This window comes from Rattus norvegicus, chromosome 7, assembly GCF_036323735.1.
Source record: "Rattus norvegicus strain BN/NHsdMcwi chromosome 7, GRCr8, whole genome shotgun sequence".
In the NCBI taxonomy this organism is placed as follows: Eukaryota; Metazoa; Chordata; class Mammalia; order Rodentia; family Muridae; genus Rattus; species Rattus norvegicus.
The window spans coordinates 111,184,106-111,205,270 of NC_086025.1; the positions used below are offsets into that span (position 1 = coordinate 111,184,106).

Consider the following 21,165-nt stretch of genomic DNA (forward strand, 5'->3'; position numbering starts at 1 on the left):
CAGGGGATGATGTGGAAACCTAGAGCAGTGGAAACTTCATGGAACCTATGATGGTGACTCTAGTTAGGACTCCTATTAATGTAGGATAAGGAGCCTGAAACCAGTCATCTTCTGTAACCAGATGAGGCTCCTAGAGGGGGATTGGGATACCAATCCAGACACAAACCCTTCAACCCACAACCAGTTGATGGGAATAGTGGCCAACCAGTGACTGGTCTACCTTGAAGGTGAAACTACCAGAGGGAACCCATGCCCTGTTTGCATGGCCAGTAACGGGAAGTCAGATAGCTCAGAGACCTATGGTAGAACCAGGTATGACTAATCAAAAAAAAGCAGTGAACTGATTCTTAATGCTATTCTACTATACTCAAAATTGGTACCTCAGTCATCATCAGAGAGGCTGATGGGGGCAGATGCAGAGATCCACACTAAAACATTAAGCGGAACTTAACAAATTCCACAGAACAGAGAGAGAATTGGGGGGGGGTATAATTGGAGGAGCCAGAGGGGTCTAGGCTATCAGACGAGCATGGTCCATGGAATCAACTAAGCAGGCTCATAGGGACTCACAGGGTCTGAAGGAACAACTACAGACTCTATGTGAGTCTCGGCTAGGCCCTCTGCATACATGCTGTGCTTGTTTACCTTGGAGTTTGGGGGACTCCTAACAGGGTGAATGTGGGTGCCTACAACTCTTGCCTGAACCCGGGACCCTTTTCCTTCTATTGGATTGCTATGTCTAGCCTTGGTATGTTTATGCTACTCTTACTGCATCATATAAACCATGTTCAGTTTATATCACTGGTGGGGGTGGAGTGCTGCTCTTTTCTGAAGGGGAATGGAGGAAGAGTACAACTGTGGGAGAGGGGAGGTTGGAAGGGGATTTGGGGGAAGAGGGGGAAGGGGGCATACAAATGTGCTGTATGAGAAAAATAAAGTTTTATAAGTACACTGTTGATGTCTTCATGCACACCAGAAGAGGGTATCAGATCTCATTACAGATGGTTGTGAGTCACCATGTGGTTACTGGGATTTGAACTCAGGACCTCTGGAAGAGCAGTCAGTGCTCCTAACCACTGAGCCATCTCTCCAGCCCCAAAAGTAAAGTTTTAAAAGAAGAAAATATAGAGTCAAAACTATGGTAAAATAACATGAGGCCTCCTCCTGTGACCTCTGTGGTATGTGAGGTTCAGCAGAATTTCTGCTGCTTAGCAATATCTCCACCATTTAGGTAGGAACGCTCTCTATCTTGTGAACTCACAGTGAACCCTTATGGGGTAATTCCTCTCTACAACATGTGGAAACACTACTGACTTCTGCTCTGTGGGATCTTACTTCCCCATAGTTCTCACGAAGAAGGGATGCAGGGTTTGTCCTTTCACATTCAGTTTATTTATGCTAGTGTCCCCAGGCTTGATCAGGTTGTGTGGGGTCAGAATTTACTGTCTATTCAGTGCTGAGACAGCTCCAGGCCATTCCTTTGACTGTTATCAATGGAGTGGCTATGAACGTGGGAGAACAAACATCTGCCTGTGTCTCTGATTTCATTTTTTAATGCATTTTCTCAGAAGTGTGTTGGCTGGATCACAGGACATTTATTTATCTGGGGTGATCCTCCACACTGGTTGCAGAAACCAGGTGTGGTGGGTTTCAAGACTCTGCTGAAACATAACCATGACACCTGGCCAACTCTCTTGTGTCTTTTAACTCAGGGGTATAGGTGGGTAGACCAGTTGTACCTTTAACACATGCTGTAGAACTGCCTTGTGACGTGATTTTCATAACCCATCCTTGACCACCTGCCTCTTCTCCTCTCTCCCACTCAGGAATCTGCTGAACACCCTGCTGCGTCCTCTCTCTGGCTGATCTTTGTTGGCAACTTCTGCAATCATCAGCAGAAAACCTTCATTGTGATTTCCAGTGTTTCTGAATCAATCACTCATCCAGTTTTAAGCTGGCATCCCAAAGCTATTGTGTTCCTTCAGCAAAAGTGCATGATGCTTTTGATGATGATTATACATGCAGCAAACTGAGGACAAAGTTATCTGTGCTTCAACACAGAAATATTACACTCATGGGTGAGATCTGTCATCTTTACTTACAGCTCTACAATTGGTTAGGGGCCAAAGGCCGAGAAGTGATCCCCATGTTTGACTCTAAAACTTGGAACCTTCTTGAAACTGACAATTGTAATCTAGGTCATGATATTTTCCCTAATGAGCAAAGACAGATGGCCAGACGATGGTTATCTGGGAGCAGTGGCTGTCTTTCCACACCCAGGAAGTTCCGCGGGGCTCTCAGGATGGCCTACTCTCTTCTCAGTACTTTGCAGCCCTGGATGGTTTTTCTATATGGCCACGTAGAAGACAATTTTAGAAGACACCAAGTTACATACTCATTTGGAAGATCCCAGCCCCTACAAAAGGGGTCCAGCAGACAGGTGAGTGTAGTTCTGTGGCCAAGCCTCTTCTTCAGTGAGTAGACTGTGACCTGGTGACCACAATGGTCACCCATTGGCCACTGACCACTCCACTAGAAGGTGCTGGAATGCAAACAACCCTCCTGAGGCTCCTTCACTTTATGGTTCCCACTCCATCAGGGTCACATTCCTTGGGCTTAAATTACCTCTAGATCATCCCCAACTCTTAAGTAACAGCCATCCTGAGTGACCTTTCTTCTCATGCCACTGGTCAAGCTGAGCCATCCTAGAGTGGATCTTCAGGATGTCCTGGTGGGATGGGCCCTGTTCATGAGCCTTGAGTTGAGACCCCCTACTCCACTCTCTCACCATGTGAGTCTACAGCTCTGACCTGGTGCTCAACCCTGAGACTGTTCAAGTGTCTCTGGGCATTCCAGTCTATTCTGTACTCTGCAGAGGATCCACATACCTGCTAGTCTGCAGCTCGTGTGGACTCTTTCACATCCCTGCATCTCACTGTGACGTTCTCTGACTGTCTAGATAAAGTCATGCTAATAAGGAGGACAGTCAGAGCAAGGGAATTTATCAGAAGAAACACCGTCAACAATCACTGTAAACTGGAAAACATGGTCACTCAGGTTTGTGGGGAAGTCAAATTACCTCTTGGAGAGCCAAGATTTTCTCTTTGTTTTTAGTGTTCTTTCCTCTGAGGAGAGAAGGTGTCTAGATAGATAGATAGATAGATAGATAGATAGATAGATAGATAGATAGATAGATAGATGGATGGATGGATGGATGGATGGATAGATAGATAGATAGATAGATAGATAGATAGATAGATAGATAGATAGATAAGTACATAGGTTGGTAGATAGATATCTTACTGTGGACTTGGGAGCTGGTAAAAGCATAGCAACTGTCTGTGTATATGGTGGTGAACTGTCCTTTCCCCATCTGAACCTGGCTCAGACTGATCAGTTCTGCTCTCTGGGTTGATGAACCTGGCTTGGACTAAAACTATTTCCGTTAAAACAAGTACTCCGGGCTCCACATATCTGGTTTCACCTTTCACCTCAAGACAGTCATGCATGAAGACAAGTGTGCTATTATCAGGGGAAAGGGTAGCAGGGTTGGAGGTTTCTGAAACCTTGAAGGTGGTCCAAGAGCAGGACTGGTACTGAATTACATGAATATTAGACACCCAGCATTCTGGGATTCCTCAGAGGAGAGCCCAACCTCAGTGTGGGGTGCTGTGGGTATAAGATCCTGACCCAGAGTTAACTTGATTTTGTTGTTGTTTTGTGTTTGTTTATTAGATTGATGGTAGCCACCATAGCCCTAGACAGGTGGGCCATCCTGAGGCTACAGAGTCCAATTGTTTGCACAGATATGGCACAGGGTGTTTTCATGGCCCCAGAGTTTGGGTTAAAATCCTTTTTGTAATATGTTTTGTTTTGTGGACAAACAGATGGAAAGGTTTGAAGACATCTGGAAGTGTTAGGGTTGGTGCTGATGTCAGAGCTGTTTTGTTTCATCTCAGTACATATTAAGGGCTTGGTGACAACTCCTCTGTGGTGCTAAGGTCTTGCCATTTCTGCAATCTCTGAGACCCAGAGGCAGCAATACCAAGCTACACCTAGGAAGTCTTGGACAAACTTGTCTCTTACTCTTTGGAGTAGGGATCTGAAGGGTGGCTTCTGAATCAGCCTCCTCTTTCCTCCCCTCAGCTGGTAGCCAGGATGGGAAACCTCTGGGTATGCAAAGCTGGGCTTTCTTAGCTGACATTCTGTAGCCCAAGGTCTGTAGCTCTTGCAGCAGTCCCTCGGTGGCCCCTTTATAGTTTATTTTAGCCTTAGAGGCTAGGCGGATGCCATTTACAGATTGTAAGAGTGTGAACCCAGAGAGACACCTACACAAGGGCAGACAGGCAGGTCAGCATGTAGTGTCTCATCAAACAGGATTGGAGAATTTTAAATCCTTCAGGCAGCCTGGTCCAGGTAAGTTGCCTGCTGTAACCTCCCTCTGGCTCTGTCCATGTAAAAGCAAAGATGGGTGGTTTTAACTGTTTCTATGGGAGGCTGAAGAATGTAGCTTTCAGGTGCAAGGCAGAGCACATCTACGTCTCTGGAAGAATCAGATTCATGAGAATCAGAGGTCCCAGGTTTCTTCACAGGCAGGAGAGGTGTGTTCCAGGAGGACTGGCAGGGCACCAGGATGCTGGTCTCCCTGAACCGGGCAGAGTGGACCGCAATTTCCCTTTGTGTTTCCAGGCCCCTCGGGTATTGTTTAACCTGGATGCGGTGGCTGAACTGGTTAATTGAACACTTACAGGAACTTGGTGTTGGGCCAGTCCTGGTGTGTTGGTTTCTACCTATACTTCTGGGAATCTTTGTTGTCAGTTTGAGAGACAGTGCCACTGTATATTTTGGTTGGAGGCAGGACTTTCAGCTAGAAATTTTTCTTCTGACAGTGCAGGACACCAGAGTTTTGCAGGGCATGTGTAAGTTCAACTGTGTCTCATCATCAGAGAAGGTGACGGTGCCTTTCAGTTTATGCAAAGGATCTGGTCTCTCAGTTGGTTCTGTTGTTAAACATCTTTTGAGCTGCCTGCAGCCAATATCATCAATCTGAGCCTTTACGTTTTTCTAACTTTAACTGTTTCCTACCATCTGGGCCCGACTGGATGACAAAGCAAATCTCGCAGCAGCTGTTCTCGATCTTCCTAAAAGGACCCTGCAGAAATTATTTAAAGTCCCCTTGGTCAGTCAGTGTTGGACAGAAGGGACAACCCATTCTGTCCAGGTTGCACGGCCCAGCAGTGACCCTCACCCCACGATTCCCAGGGTGGTTTCTCTACTTTTTGCAGAGAATAGTACGTTTTGAGTTCTCCAGTTATGCAGATCACTTGTTGGGAAGGGCGAATCAATTACGAAAGAGGAAGAAGCAGAACTTCTCTTTTGCCCAGCGGAATTTTTCCCATTCCCTGAGGCTGGTTATAGAAGGTGGTGGGCGGGTGGGGGGGGCAGAGTCAGTGTGGGACTTGGGAAGTATTTCTCCTCCCTGTGTGCACTCTGCTCAGATGGCAGACCTCCCCCCTGCATAAGAGACCCATCCCCTCCCCACCTCTACATAGGGACTAGGTCTGATTCTGCTCATGAGCGGGGGGTCAAGCAACGAAACAAGCAATTGCTCTGGGAATGGGAAAGGGTTGGGGTGAGATGGGGTCTCACACCTGAGAAAGCCACTTGCCAATACAGAGAAATAGAACTGGCAGGAACACACAGACAGACACCCAGAGAGACACAGTAAAGAAAACCAGAGGCGGCCATCACACATTCATATACTTGAGTAGACCAGGGAAGTCTGGCGACGTCTCACACAGATCCTGAGTGCTATATCCAGCCCCTATGTCCTAAACAGAAGGCCTGCCTCCAGAGATGACAGACCAGACGACTTTCTCATTTGTTTCCTTGAGGGGTGGAGGTGTCACCCCTCTGAAGCATTAGGCAAGGGTTGATTAAAGGAACCTGGAACTTCTCAGCTTGCACACCCTATGAGCTCCTTGGATAATAAACTCTTTTCTGCTCTGGGGACTTCCGTGGGGCTTCCAGAAATGTGGGATGGTCACTAGAGGAGACTACTCACACATGGTGTCTTAGTTAGGGTTTACACTGCTGTAAAGAGACACCATGACTAAGGCAACTCTTATAAAGGACATTTATTTGGAGCTGGCTTACTGGTTCTGAGGTTCAGTCCATGATCATCATGGCAGGAAGCATGGCAGTGTCCTAAGCAGGCATGGGGCTGGGAGAGATGAGAGTTCTACATCTTGTTTGGAAGGCAAACAAGAGAAGACTGTCTCCCAGGCAGCTAGGAGAAGGATCTCAAAGCCCACGCCCACAGTAACACACCTACTCCAACAAGGCTACTCTTCCTACTAGTGCCACTCCCTGGGCCAAGCAGACACACACCATCACATTCCACTCCCTGGCTCCCGCAGGCTGTTCAAACACATGAGTCTATGGGGCCATACCTAAACATAACATAATGCAAAATACGTTTAGCCCAACTTCCAAAGTCCTCATAGTAAAAAGTCTCTTCTGAGAGTCATCCAATCACTTGACTGTCAAAGAGTAGATCCATACCTCCAACGTCACAGGATGTTCATCACCATTCCGAAACGTCATAGTGAGGAAATGCTGGACCAAATCAAAACAGAAAACCAGTTGGGCAAACTTTAAACTCCGCATCTCCATGACCAGTGGCAAAGTTCCCTTCAGATCTTGAGCCACTTTCATGCCTGTTGACTGCTGTGGGCAGATCTGGCATTCAGAAGCAACAAACTTTTCTCCTGGGTTGGTTCCACTCCCGGCTAGGAGCTTTCCTTGGAAGACGGCTCTGACATCTCTAATAACTCAGGGTCTCCAAGGCAACTTAATCATTACAACTTCGTGTTCCAATGTCTGGGACCCACACATGATCCTCTGGGCTCTTCCAAAGGACTCAGGTCACTTCTCCAGCTCTGCCTTCTATAGCAATCTAGGCTCTGGTTGACTCTACTTCACTGCTGCTGCTTTCTTGGTGATCTTCCCATGGTACTAGCATCTCCAGGACACTAGGGTCTTCCATTGTAACTAGGCTTCACCAATAGCCTCTCATGGGCTCTCACACTGCCAAGCCTCAGCTGCTCTCCATGAAGCCTTCATGCCTTCAAAACCAGTACTACCTGGGTGACCCAAACACATTATCAAGTCCATCTGCAGCACAAGGTACATCCTTGACTATCTCTGGAACACAGCTTCTTTGTGCTCTTAGAAAACACTTCCCAGAAAATTGCACCTCAGTGATGCTAGTCTCTTCTTAATCACTGCTAATTTCTTAGCTCCAGACAGCCAATATCAATTGTCCCAGTAGTCCCTTCTATTTGTGGCTCTAAAGCCAGAGCCACATGGCTGAAGTTGCTGAGTTATGCTGCTTGCTGGAGCTGAAACATGCCCCTCCCCCCGCCCTTGTTCTATTACAGCTTTCTTTTTTTCTTTTTTTTTCTTTTTTTTTTCTTTTTTTTTTTTTTTTTTGGTTCTTTTTTTGGAGCCGGGGACCGAACCCAGGGCCTTGCGCTTGCTAGGCAAGCGCTCTACCACTAAGCTAAATCCCCAGCCCCATCTATTACAGCTTTCTATTTTCCAACTCTGCCACAGCCTAAGCCTGGCTGTCCTGGAACTTGCTCAGTAGACTCACCTTGAACTCAGAGATCTGCTTACTTCAGTCTCCTGGGATTAAAGTGTGTACCACCATGCCTGGAACTAAGCTTTTCATGGACATTGTTCCTCAAGATCCAGATTCAAATGTGTCCTTTTTTTCTGGATTGTAGTTCATTCCAGATTAAAAATCCAATTGAATATAATAACCAAGTAAAAATAACATCTAACATGATATAAATTGTTCAATGGCAAACACACAAACAATAAGCTTAGCTGGGTGGGCTCTTGCCCTGAAGTCACCACTTCTTAATCCATTTATTGCCTCAAAAACAGGATTTAGCTCCATTGTACTACCTGGTGCCCTTTTATTGCTTGCACCATACATTTTGAATTTTCCCTTTCTAAGCTTGCTACACTTGATCAGAAAGCACTTCATGAACATGAACCTGAGGACAAAGTCTATTCTGGACTTTTCTGAGACTTCCTTTGTCAATGCAACTAACCAAAATCTCTTTACTTTAGCCTCAGTCATATTCTTCAGACAAGGGCAAAAAGCAGCAACATTCTTCACCAAAACATAAGAAAAATCTCCAGAGTTCAGATCATCCTCAGCACCAATGTCTTCTATATTCCTACTAGGATGGCCCATTAAATCCCACTTAAAGCATTCCATGGCTTTCTAAATCCAAAGTCTCCAAGTCTACATTCCCGCAAACAAAAACATGGTCAGGTCTATCACAGCAATACCCCACTTCTGGTATTAACTTCTGTCTTAGGGTTTCCATTGCTCTAAAGAGCCACCATGACCAAGGTAACTCTTATTAAAAAAAACACATTTAATTGGAACTGACTTACTGGTACTGAGGGTCAGGCCATTATCATCATGGCAGGAAGTATGGCAGCATCCAGGCAGACATGGCGCTGGAGGAGTTGAGAGTTCTATATCATGTTTTGAAGGCAAAAAGGAGAAGACTGTTTTCCAGGGAGCTAGGAGGAGGATCTCAAGCCCACTCCCACAGTGTCATACTTTCTCTGTCAAGGGCACACCTCCTAATAGTGCCACTCCCTGGCCTAAGCATAGTCAAACCACCACACATGGATTAGACCAAATAGAAAGTATTTATTAGCCAGCCAGCAACTACAACAGTGCTCAGAATCCCAGTGTAGCCTTGTACTCTTCTGAGGCTGTTAAGCCAAAAATCTATATTCTGTGTTGACACAATTCAATTAACAAGAAGAGTTAGCCAGAAATGAAACTATAGAAACCAAAGGGCAGGTTAACACATGTAGATATTTTTGCAGAACTATGGGCTTTGACGGACTAGGTCTTTGTTCTCATTTTTTTTCATGTGGAACTTAAGTATCTGCTGAGTTTTATGACCTAAATGATACTTTCATCATGGAGTCAACTGTGCTAAGGTCTGAGGGCCTTAAGATGTAGGAACCTATTCTACCGAGACAATGTGATACTTAGTGGTTCAAGGTTCATAGCAAGAATTCCTGAAAGGAGAAGCCACGAAAGCAGATGTTCAGATGCTGTGCATGCTATCCCAGGAAGCCATCAACAGGATCCAAGAGATGGGGGTGGTGCTGAGGCTGCAGGTGAGAAAGGAAAGGACTGAACAGAGCCCAGGAGGTGCAGGAAGTGATCTGTGGAGGGTCCTCTAGTCTGTAGAAGTAGGTCTTTTCCACATACAGACTACGGAGATCCCCACTTGAAATGGGGTCAGCCAAGGAGAACTTAGAATGACAGGCCAAAGGTCACTCCTGTGAGTGGGTCAGCAGGGAGCATGGGATGAAGGTATAGCATCCAGCAAGCCACAAGTTCCCTGTGTTGTTTTGGTGGTGAGTTCCTTGGAAATGGGACTTTCTCTTTCATTTCCTTCTTTGGGTACATAAGCAGGAGATGGTACTTGGTTGTGCCTTGGATGCACAGATGGTCCCTGGATCCACACAGCTGTTGAAGATTCCTGGTGAGTTGGGCAACGGCTAAGCTCTCCCACCTGCGTACCCCCATAGCCGCTCGGAAGGAAGATTATGCACCTGCTTTGTTGATAAATTCTGCTAGGCTGGCATCTGCTTCAGGTCATACAGGAGCAGTAAAGCTGGCCTTGCAGCCATGGCCTTCCACCTTTTCCATCTGCCCTCAGCACAAGACAGGATGAGATTCCTCAGACGAGACCATAGAGCCCGTAGGGGCTCAGCCTGGGCACCAGGATGCCTGAGACGTGACCAGGAGACCTCAGACAGATGGCTGCTGTCACTCTGTCTACTGGGAGATGGAAGAAAAGAATGGAGGGTGGGGACCAAGCCTCTCTGTTCTTGGGGCCTGGATACCCAAAGCTGGCTCTAGGGTGCTGTGACTGAAGCAAAATGGGGACAGGGCTGCATCTGAGACACAAGGACCCAGGGTTTTCTCACCCAACCTGTCTCTGAATGCCCCACTCTGAGTCACACCTCATGAGGAAATCAAGGGTTCAGAAGAGAGTGACTGGACCAGGGTTCTGGGACAGAAACTGACAGGTGGCTGGCAGCCACCTACCCTCTGATCGACTGTAGGGAATAAGTGGGAAGAACAGGACTTTCTTGTGTACCCAAGTGGGAACTGGGACACACCCATAAGCCTGAGTTTTGTAGTCAGAATGTTTTAAGTTTAAGGAATTATGTGTGGGTAGGAGGAAGGTGTCATGAGGAGATCCAGAAGTGGCTTGGTACAGGAATGGATTAGGGAGGAAATTGGCCATGAGGGCAGCGGTCGGGAGTGAGATGGGCAAGGTGGTGTACAGTGATGGCTTAAGTGTTGATGTGAGAGAGAATCCTAGGTCTGTGACTTTGGGAGAACTGAGCTTTAGGAAGAGAGACCTGGTGACTTGTGGACCTGAGGAAATTTAGGAATGAGGCAGGATCAGATTGGCTAGTAAAGAGGGAAAGCCTGCAAAGGAGGAGAACATCTACACACTGAAGTGGGGGGACAGCCCTGGTCAGTGTCAGGACTTTAGTGTCAGGATCCATCTATGTAAAGACAAAAGGCTTGGGAGTGACATCTGGGAGTATCAAGAAGAAACTGTCTTTAAGATTTAGAACTGGAAGTGACTGATGTTGTCAGGGATAATAGAGAGGATAGCCTAAGGGTTAGAGACTGCTGGGTCTGGAGGAGCAGCAGCAATGGAGGGAAGGCCCTGGACCAAGGACAAGGTTCCAGTAGGTTCTGACTGTTAATAAGGGAGAGGAGCTGAGAGGTAGAAGCCGTTTGTATAAAAGGAAGTGAATGACGGATGTGAGGCCTTGGAGGCTGGCTGAGGGTCGGGGTTGGAGATGTAGGAGGAGGGTCTTTGAGTATGTTGTGCAGAAGGAAAGAGTGATGGAAGAAACCAGGAGTGACAGGCACAGAAATTACTGGAAATTCTCAGAAACCTGACAGAATCATCAGTCTGAGGGCATTGTCCCATCAGCCTTTCCTCCTAGCTGAGCAATTCAGTGGGGTTTGCTTTTCTGTCACCAGGGATCCAAGGCTCAGATGATTCAGACTACACTGACTTCCTGAGCTAGACTGGAGAAGCCAGCAGGGAGCAGGTGTCTTGTGGGACCTCTCTTGGGATGCGGGCTGTGTTTCAGGGCTGTCTGGAGCACTGACCTAGAGCACTGGAAGGTGCTTGTGGTGGGAGCTGGGGTGGGTGTGGTGAAGGTAGAGGACACAGCAGCAGGGGGGAGTGTGTGCGGAATGGAGGGTAGAAATTTAGAGATTCAAGGGAGGAGCCTGCAGTCCTGAGCCCTGGGCTCCTTGCCCAGGGAAGGTGCCAAGCAGCCACTGAAGGGGTGAGAGTTTGCTGAAAAGCTCCCTCTGCCCCATTTAGAGACCTCAGAAAGGGAAGCTCCAGCCTGGGCTTTCGGCTGGTCAGGAGCAGGCAGGACAGGGCTCACCTACACTTCTTTTTTTTGGGGGGGGGTTCTTTTTTTCGGAGCTGGGGACCGAACCCAGGGCCTTGTGCTTCCTAGGCAAGCGCTCTACCACTGAGCTAAATCCCCAACCCCTCACCTACACTTCTTATCTAGGGGGCACTCATCAGAGGGGCTCACGTGTGACTGACCAGCAGGAAGGTTCACAGTACACAGCAAGACCAAGGGTTACACTGGGAGAAAGTGTGTGTGTGTGTGTGTGTGTGTGTGTGTGTGTGTGTGTGTGTGTGTGTACAGTTCCCGCTTGCAGATGGCCACCAGAACATTCCTCTTCATCTCTCTTTCTGTGTGAGAGTCAGTCCTTTCTCCACAGCTGTGTCCTCACCTGATGCCTTCTTCAATGTCCCTAACAGGACAAGGGTCCTCTGCCTTGAGGGGGAGAGAGCAGCAGGGCTGGGATCACAAGACCAACTTCTTTAAATAGCAGTGACAGAGCCCAGGGAAACAGAAGAACTGTGGGTCAAGTTCTTTGGTCCTTGGCAGCCACTGTTGAAAGAATTGTGCGTCCCAGATCCCTGATCACTAAGCCGTCCCCATTCTATCTCACAGGGTGCCTTTTCCTCCTGTAGCCTGGACCCTGGTGAGCTGAAGGAACACCTGTCAAGTCCTCTGCCTGACTCCTAGACCTAGCAGCTATCATGGGCACTCCAGGTAAGCAGTCTTGTTCTACACAGCCTATGAGTGCCAGAGCCTCTGCGCTGAACTCCTTCTGGGGAGTCAAAGATACAGATGAGAAACCTGAGTGGAGCAGAGAGAGTTCCCCAGTCCAGGGTCAGAGCAGCTCCCTTCCACACTTTGTCTTGAGTAAATTCCCAGGAATCACCTCCTCAATACCCAGCCTGAAAAATGGAAGCCAAGAGGAGAGTGAGGAGGAGGGGGGAGAGGGAGGGAGAGAGGGAGAGAGGAATTAAGAGACAGGGGAGAGTTGGGGATTTAGCTCAGTGGTAGAGCGCTTGCCTAGGAAGCGCAAAGCCCTGGGTTCGGTCCCCAGCTCTGAAGAAAAAACAAAACAAACAAACAAGAGACAGGGGAGTGGTGTCTTAGGGTTTCCATTGCTGTGAAGAGATAACTGTGACCAAGGCAGATCTTATAAAGTACATTTAATTGGGGCTGGCTTACAGTTTTAGACGTTTGGTCCATGATCATCATGGCAGGAAGTATGGCAGTAGGTAGGCAGACATGGTGATGGAGGAGCTGAGAGTTCTACATCTTGACCTGAAGGCAGCCAGGAGAAGATTCTGTCTTCCACAGCCACCCAAGAGGAGGCTCCCTTCCATACAAGGCTGGAGAATGAGCATAGGACCTCAGAGCCCACCTCCACAGTGACTCACTTCCTCAAACAAGGCCATGCCTACTCCAACCAGGTCACGTGTCCTAATAGTATGCTTCCCATGGGCCAAGCATATTCAAACCACCATGGTGTAGACTGGAGGCAACCTGCTCCAGATCCAGTTGTCCTCAAACTCACTCTGATAGCCAGCCTATCTTCCAACTCATAGAGATCCTCCTGCCTCAGCTTCCCAAGCACTAGGATTAAATGAATGCACTACTATGCAGTGCAGCACTCCATTTTATTTTTTAAATTCTTCTATTAGCTCTATAGAACCTTCATCCATCCATCCATCATCCATCCATCCATCCGGCCATCCATCCATCCATCCAACCATCCATTGTAATTACTTTGTGAAGCTTGCATTACTCACTTGTACCATTGTTGTAACTAATGGAGACATTTATTTTACTTACGACGTAGCATGATCGGTCCACCCAGGGATGCAGAGAGGCAGGAAGGAAGGGTGGGCAGTTCACATCACAGCAGATAAAAAAATAAACAAAGTGGTTGGGGATTTAGCTCAGTGGTAGAGCACTTGCCTAGCAAGCGCAAGGCCCTGGGTTCGGTCCCCAGCTCCAAAAAAAAAAAAGAAGAAGAAAATAGATAACATATAAAAAAATAAACAAAGCAATAACAAAAATGATCAAGACAAGACGATGCTCATCAACCCCAGAGACACACCCCCACTGCCCTCCAGACTCCAGCAGGCCCCACTTCCCATGGTGCCTCCCCTCAGTCTTTGAACCTCTCATTAGCTCAGGCATTATGCTCTGATTAGATAGAGAAGCACCCTCACAACCCCCAGCTAAGGGCTGCTGAACTCCCAGATATTTAAGCCAGTAGAGTTGAAACTCGGGATTGAAAACTGACCATTCCTGTGTCGAAGGTCACATTTGGGGCTGGAGGATGGCTCAGTGGTTAGGAGCACTCACTGCTCCTGCAGAGGACCTGGGTTCAGTTCCCAACACCCACGTCAGCTCACAAAAGTTTGTAAACTGCCACTACACGGGATCCAATGGCCTCCATGGGCACTGGGCATGCACATGGTACGCACACATAAATGCAGGGAAACATTCATATACACAAAATAAAAATAAAGGAAAATCCCTGCAAAGTACCAGGACACCTCCCAGGGACATTAGTCTCCTCAACATGTCATGGTGAAGAAACACTGGGCAGATGGCTTAAAAAGAAAAGACCTCTCACTGCTCTGGAGTCTGATGGCCACAATCCAAGTGCAGCAGGTTGGCCCTGGAGAGCACTTTCTTCCTGTTTGGCAGAGAGTTCCCATGTCCTGTCTGTGTGCCTGGACAGAGGGACCGGGACAGGGAAAGAGAAAACGAACAGCGGGAAGAGGAGGGAAGGCAGTTTATTCTTGTATTGTAAGGGATTACCACAGCGGGTCAGGAGCTCCATAGCAGATCAGGAGCTCCACAGCAGGTCAGGAGCTCATGCACACCCTCACTTAATTTCATTACTATGTGAACTTAAAGGCTCTGTCTCCAAATACAGTCACCGGGGTTAGGGCTTTTACAAATGAGTTTAAGGACATACTCAGTCCCTACCACTAGTGACATTAAAATACCCCATGTGCTAGGTGCTCAGACATACACTTAACCAGGTTTCCCACACACTGACCCATTCAAACTCTTGTGCATAGTCCTCTAACCATATACATTTCCTTCCCATGTAGAGAAGAAATGCTTCCTTGAGACTGTGTTTTTCTACCTCCTGGATACGAGGAGCCTAGAGGACCTGCAGCTCCTGCTGACTGAAGAGGAATCCTGGAGACATTTTGTGGCAGGAGTTGGTTTGTCCAGGTCACCTCCCTGAGGGACGCCTGCAGTAGCAGAATTCAGGCCTGGTTGGCTTTTTCTAGGCAGGAATACTCTCCCCAGACAGACCAAGTACTCAGGGTTCAGGGTGTCTCTTCTCAGCAAATATTCCCCTCTCCATGTTCTCTACCAGAGAAGAGCCTCTGGGTGAGGGGAAATGGCAGCAGCCACAGGGAACAAAATTATTCCTGCCATTGCCGTTCCTGTGACCATGGGAAGTTAATTTATTACCTTCTTCTTTATTTGGTCACCATTGACTGGCACTGTGAGAATAATAAGATAACACATGTGGGGAGTCCAGCATATGGCCAGCACACAGTAGGCAGCCTGCACACAGTAGGTGTTCATCAAAAGTTAGCTTTTCAAAGTTTTTTAGTGTGTTTCTGTACATGTGAGTGCATGTGTGTGCGTGTGTGCATGTGTGCATGTGTGTGTTTTGCATGTGGGTGAGTTTATGTTACAAGCAATCTTCCTATATCAGTCTCCCCTATTACAGGGAAGAGGAAGATGCCTTGCGAGAAGCTCTTGCTGAGATCTTTGAAGATTCTGATGGAGAAGAAGAAGACAAACTCCAAAGTGACCCTCAGGACAAGAAAGAGAGGTACTCAGGCAAAGAGTCAGTGAGGCCTTTTCTCTCTACATGGGAAGGGAAAGAACAGGGTTAGAGGACCGTGTGTAAGAGTTGGAATGGATCAGCGACAAGCCAGTTAAGTGTGTGTCTGAACACCTGCTACCAGACCTATTTTAATGATGTCACAGTGTTAATGTTTAATGTGTTAGTGACTGAGTTGCGTCCCTAACCCTGGTGACTGTATTTGGAGAAGGAGAATTTAAGAACATACAGTGAGCAAGGGTGTGTGTGAGCTCCCTGACCCATAGTACCAGCAAGTACATAGTACATCAAGGCCCAGAGAGGACAGCAGATCCCCTACAGCTGAGCCACCAAGTGTGGGTGCTGGGACCTGAACTCACTTTTTCTGCAAGAGAACCATACAATCTGAATGAAGGACAATAACAGTGCCTTTCTTTACCTGGAACTCATTGTTGTCACTAGACTGGGTGACAGAAAGCACGAGGACTTTCCTGACTCTGTGTCCCCACATGGGGATGACAAGCCCAGGCCCAGCTCCTGGCTTTCCTATGTGGCCTCTGGAAGACTGAACTCGGGTCCTGCTGTCTGTGTGACAAACACCTCACCAGCCTAGCCACATCCTCAGGTCCCTTGAAGGGCTTTAAGCAGAATCTTCTGTTGTCCTCAGGACAGTGCCTCATGTGAGAGATCACATGGAGTGTCACACACCAAGAAAGCTCCCATGGGAAAGAACAGTTATTCTGACACACATTAACACAGGTAGACGGACACTGTTCAGGACTACAGCTCTAAGACAAAGAGACAGAACAATTCTGGATATCCGTTCAGCTGGAGACTTACCACAGAGGAGCAGAGTGACAGGTAGTAGAGAGCAGAGAGGGGCCATTGTGAAGCTGACCTCATGGGGTTCCTCCTGAGGAAAGCCAAGGCCAACGCCCCTCCCTAAATACCAGACATGGGAACCTGGTGGAGGTTAAGCATCAAAGGTAGGGTGTTCGCACAACCTGACTTCTGATTCCTGCCAAGCCTTGGCAGGACAAGTGCAAGATGCACAAGAAAGTCATGGGAAGCCAAGGCCCATCCATACTGGGAAAGAAGTTTAGAAGACACAAAGTTTTTCCAAAGAACAAACATCTTGTCAATCTAAGCTTCAGTGTCCAGAAGTTTGCTGGGCCTTCATCAAAAACACCATCCCCATGAGTGATCTGGGTCTTTTTCCACCAAGGAAGTCAGTACCTTTCGTGTCTTCTTCCTCTGGGGTCTGGGGTCAGAAGGGACAGCAAAAATCCTCACCACACCTCACCTTTCTCAGGCTGAGAATTCTTTGGGGGGTGGGAGGGGCTTAGGAACCTACATGTTTCTGAATTCTCAATTTTGCCTGTTACTTAAATTCTTACAGAGGCACAGTGAGATGCCTTGGGGATGAGAGCTCATGTTGTGAATGGGAATCCCCCACGTGAGTATGGAATCCACTCGTGTTTCTTTATCTCCAGTCAGAGCTGGAAGGGAAATCTATGTGCTGTGTTTTGAGTGGATGGATCTTAGCTGTGAGCTTTTCCACCAGCTCAGGAGTACACACCACTGCAAGGCAAAAATACCTCGGGCTTCAAAGAATGCCCTATATAAGAATGTCCTATATAAGAATGTCCTATATAATTGCTTTCTTAAGGATGTGCAATTTTCAGAGTCTCACAGTCCAGGACTCCAAGCAAACATGGGCACTCCTGACCAGCAGGGCATTGTAGGATACACAGGGCAGGTCTCAGAAGCTGAGGTCCAGAGACTGCTATTCTTGAGGGAAGTGAACTCTTCAGTGAACACTAACATTCCCTAAATGAAAGGGTTATTTTTTTTTCCTCTAACTTCTCTTTGTATTGAGTTCCTAGAGAGAAGTACTTTGGTAGTGATGACACTGACCTTGAGGGGAAGGCTCCTTTATTGAATGTTTAGCAATAACAGGGTGTGCTGGAGGGTACCCTAGAGAGGCAGCTCAGTGATGAGGAGCACAGGCTGCTCTTCCAGATGACTGAGTCAGTCAGTGCCCAGCCCCCTCACAATGGCTCAGAACTGTTGGAACTCCAGTCCTAGGAATCCGATGCCTTCCTTCCTCTGTCCTCCACGGGCCCCCACTGGTGAATATGGTACCCAGGCACAATGCAGGAAGCACTCATATACATAAGGTAAAAAATTGAAGGTCAATTATAGATGGTTTTGAATTCATTGGTCCTTAGGAACTGAGAATGGCATGGCTTGTCGAGCATGTGCATCATGGTAAGGAAGAGCTTATAGAGTTGTAACATTCTGTGCTTCAGCGTGAATGCTCTGTGGTTTCCACAGCACAGATCTTACTTTACAAGCTGTCTTCCTCACTCAGCTCAGCTCTCCCGTTACAGGAAAGAGGAAGATGCCTTGAGGGAGGCTCTTGGTGGGAATACAGCTGACTCTGATACAGAAGATGAAGACCAACTCCAAAATGACAAGGAAAGGTTCTTGGAGGCTTATCCTCAGGTGAGGCTGGAGCTCGAGAAGCACATCAAGAAGCTCCACGCCCTGGCAGACAAGGTTGACAAGGTGCACAGGGACTGCACCGTCTCACAGGTGGTGGCCAGCTCCAGCAGTGCTGTGTCTGGAGTCCTCACAATCCTTGGCCTGGCTCTGGCACCTGTGACAGCAGGAGTCAGTCTGGCACTGTCAGCCACTGGCATGGGGCTGGGAGCAGCAGCGGCTGTGACTAGTGTTTCCACAAGCATTGTGGAGAAGGTAAGCCTGGCGTCTGCTGAAGCTGAAGCCAGCAAGCTGGTGCCAACCAAAGACACGATGAACAGGATGAAAGAAGTTTTGGAGCAGAGTGGCCCCAGACTTGCTTCTTTATCTACAAATTCCATCCAGAACATACAAGCCATCCAGAAGAACATGAATGCCATTCAGCTGGCCAAAGCCAACCCTCACCTAGCAACTAATGCCAAGCGTCTCATGACCACAGGGAAGACATCAACCCAAACCACTGGACAGGTGCAGAAAGCCTTTGGAGGTACAGCTCTGGCAATGACCAAAGAAGCCCGGATCATAGGTGCAGCCACTGTAGGTCTTTTCCTCCTGATGGATGTGGTCAGGCTTGTGGAAGACTCAAAGCATTTGCATGAGGGAGCTAAGTCAGTGTCAGCTGCAGAGCTGCGACGGCAGGCTCGGGACCTGGAGCAGAAGCTGCAGGAGCTCAACCAGGTTCACGACAGCCTGACTCAGTGACCTCTTCTTCTTCAGTGCAGCTCAGAGGACTGGGAGGGAGTGTGCTGGACAGAGCCATGAACACATGGGAGCCCCCGACTGTATTCCTTTTAAGGCAGTTCCTGCTAAAGGGAGAGGGCACACTAAGCTACAGGAAGTCAGAACACAAATGGGACAGTCTCATGACCTCCAACCAGACTCCAGCTCTTAGATCCATCAGCCTCCCAACTTCCCAACTAAACCAAGCTCCCATGCTGGGGAGTCCTGACTAAGCCATAGCATGGCTGCTCCTGAGTTGTGCCCACCACACTTCTCCCAGCTGAGGTCACCGTCCTCATTGTCCACTGAGCTGTCAATCTTCCCACTGCTTTTTGATTGGTGGCACAGAGACCTCCTCTTTCCTTCTTTTGCCTAAAGTGTGCTTTTCAAATATTTCTCAATCTTACAATCAGACTCTGACTGTGAACATCATTTCCTGTTCTTGGTTGTGGGTCCTGTGGGTGAAATGCTCAAGACTAGACAGAGAGGATGCTGGGAATACCAACTGTCCAGTCATCACAAGCCCTACATGTCACCATGGATGCTATGGAAGGAGAGTGACAGGATATGACTGGTGAGTTCCTCTCTCTGCTACCAGACTCCTGGGAAAATCATAAGCTTTAATGACTATTGATGTTTAAAATCTGCTGTAATTGGAAGAGATCTGCCGAGATGGACAGGAAAACGGCTACACTTGATTCATGATTTCTGAAGAATAAATTTGTGAGCGCTGACCCAGACATGCTTTGTGTGCTTTGTGCAAGTAATATCGTATTTTCTGGATTGTTAACTATAGTCAGTTGATAATTCCCTCCCAATTTTAACATCTCTTTCAAAAATCATCTTCTTTATTGTGCTTTAAGAGGAACATTTGAGATTTCCACGTGGGCCTTTTCCTCCTCCTTGTTGCACTTCTGATGGCTGAGGCTCCCCTGAGACTGCACTACAGTGCACAGTGTCCCCTGCATCATGGCACCTCAGGTGGCCTCCTTCCTGTGTTCTGGCAAATGGAGACTAAGGAACGAACTGTGAGGTGTCTAGGTCTTGTCCATTAGAGAAAGACTCTTGTGTTCCACAGTCCGTCTGTCCTCCCTTTGGGCTGGGTATGTGACTAAGTGAGAGCATGGTGTGGAGTCAGCCTCTTCTGTGGTGCACATGCAGGGACAGGATGGCCTCCTGGATGAACTGGGGAAGAAAACTCCCTACACCTAGGGCTACCTAGCAGCTTGCACCTCAGTGTCCAAGTTCATTGAGTCCCCTCTCCTGTTGAACCCATGCGTGAACACTAGTAAACCCTAGTTCTCCTGGTGGGCCCATGTGTGAACACTAGTGAACCCTAGTTCTCCTGGTGAGCCCATGTGTGAACACTAGTGAACCCTAGTTCTCCTGGTGGGCCCATGTGTGAACACTAGTGAACCCTGTGCCAGCTCTTCAGCATCTCTCCAGTGACCAACCCAAGAGCTATCACCAGGCTCTACCCCTTCCTGGACCTTGAACCCCTATACTCCCTCCAGAACCTCTCGGCCTGGCCCTTTAGGACATTGTTTTTGTGAAACCCTGTGCCTTTGTCAATGAACTCTTGAAGGCTCTCATGTCCTGGAAACTTCTATACCATAGCCCTTTGTATGAATAACCACTTTAGGTGTCCAGGAAAGAGACCAGGAGAAGCTCAGAGATGAGGAGAGGCCCCTGAAAGGGACAGAAGGGATGGGCAGAAAGGGAGGAGAGTGTGGAGGAGCAGCCACTGTGACCAGGTCTGTGACAACGAACACAAGTGACAGGCAACAAAGATTGTGCCTGCAGCTGCTCCCCTGCACAGGCACTGCATTCGCTTCAGGCTTTTTGAGGGTGTCCTGACCTGCGTGAGAGACTAGGAGGTCCTCACGATGATCTGTGACTCCTCAGCCCGTAAAGGGAAGAAAGAACTGCACACAGCATGGCAGACGGCTGTCCATGACACGTGCTTAGTCAAAGCTGTCCATTATATAGGTGGCAATGTTCCCTTTCCAACGTCCTTTTCACTCTATGTTTTTATATGCACAGTCACTGTGCCTCAAGATCTGGATTAGAGGCTTGTGTTGATCCAGATGTGTTATCCCTGATGTTTTTATAAAAAAATATGGGGGGTATGTTTTATACAGGTGTAGTCAGGTATGGGGGAACGACCTGTGGAGGCAATCCCTTCCCATAGAGGGACCTGCCACACAATGGTATAGTATAGAAGGGAGTTTATTTAAGGCATTGGGAGAGGAGTCAAGAGGGCAGTAGAGGGAGGGAGGGAGGGAGAGAGAGAGAGAGAGACAGAGACAGAGACAGAGGCAGAGAGACAGAGACAGAGGCAGAGAGACGGAGGCAGAGAGAGAGAGAGAGAGAGAGAGAGAGAGAGAGAGAGAGAGAGAGAGAGAGAGAAGTAGAGGCCATGAGCACATGGAAGGGGGGTGGAAGGGATGAGAGAACAGGGGCAGGGGCAGGGGCAGGAAGACAAGAGCAAGAGAACAAGAGAAAGAGGAGGGGCAAGAAGGCCCTTTTATAGTGAGTCAGGCATACCTGGTCATTGCCAGGTA

At 48.0% G+C, this 21,165-nt stretch overlaps 1 protein-coding gene across 4 annotated transcripts; it reads left to right on the forward strand.

Annotated features, from left to right (window-relative positions):
* The first annotated feature begins 1,375 nt into the window (after window positions 1–1,375).
* Apol7b (apolipoprotein L 7b) lies at window positions 1,376–20,858 on the forward strand. Of its 4 annotated transcripts, none has more exons than XM_006241935.5 (6): window positions 1,376–2,440; window positions 12,127–12,228; window positions 14,604–14,730; window positions 15,242–15,346; window positions 16,737–16,793; window positions 17,731–20,858. In XM_006241935.5, exons 2-6 carry the CDS (start codon window positions 12,216–12,218, stop codon window positions 18,581–18,583), a joined length of 1,155 nt encoding a protein of 384 aa, XP_006241997.1. In that variant the 5' UTR covers window positions 1,376–2,440; window positions 12,127–12,215; the 3' UTR covers window positions 18,584–20,858. The 4 variants fall into 4 exon arrangements, with proteins under 4 accessions (XP_006241997.1, XP_038935503.1, XP_006241996.1 ...); XM_006241934.5 differs by lacking the exon at window positions 1,376–2,440 and adding an exon at window positions 9,474–9,593; XM_039079575.2 differs by lacking the exon at window positions 16,737–16,793.
* The last annotated feature ends 307 nt before the right edge of the window (window positions 20,859–21,165 follow it).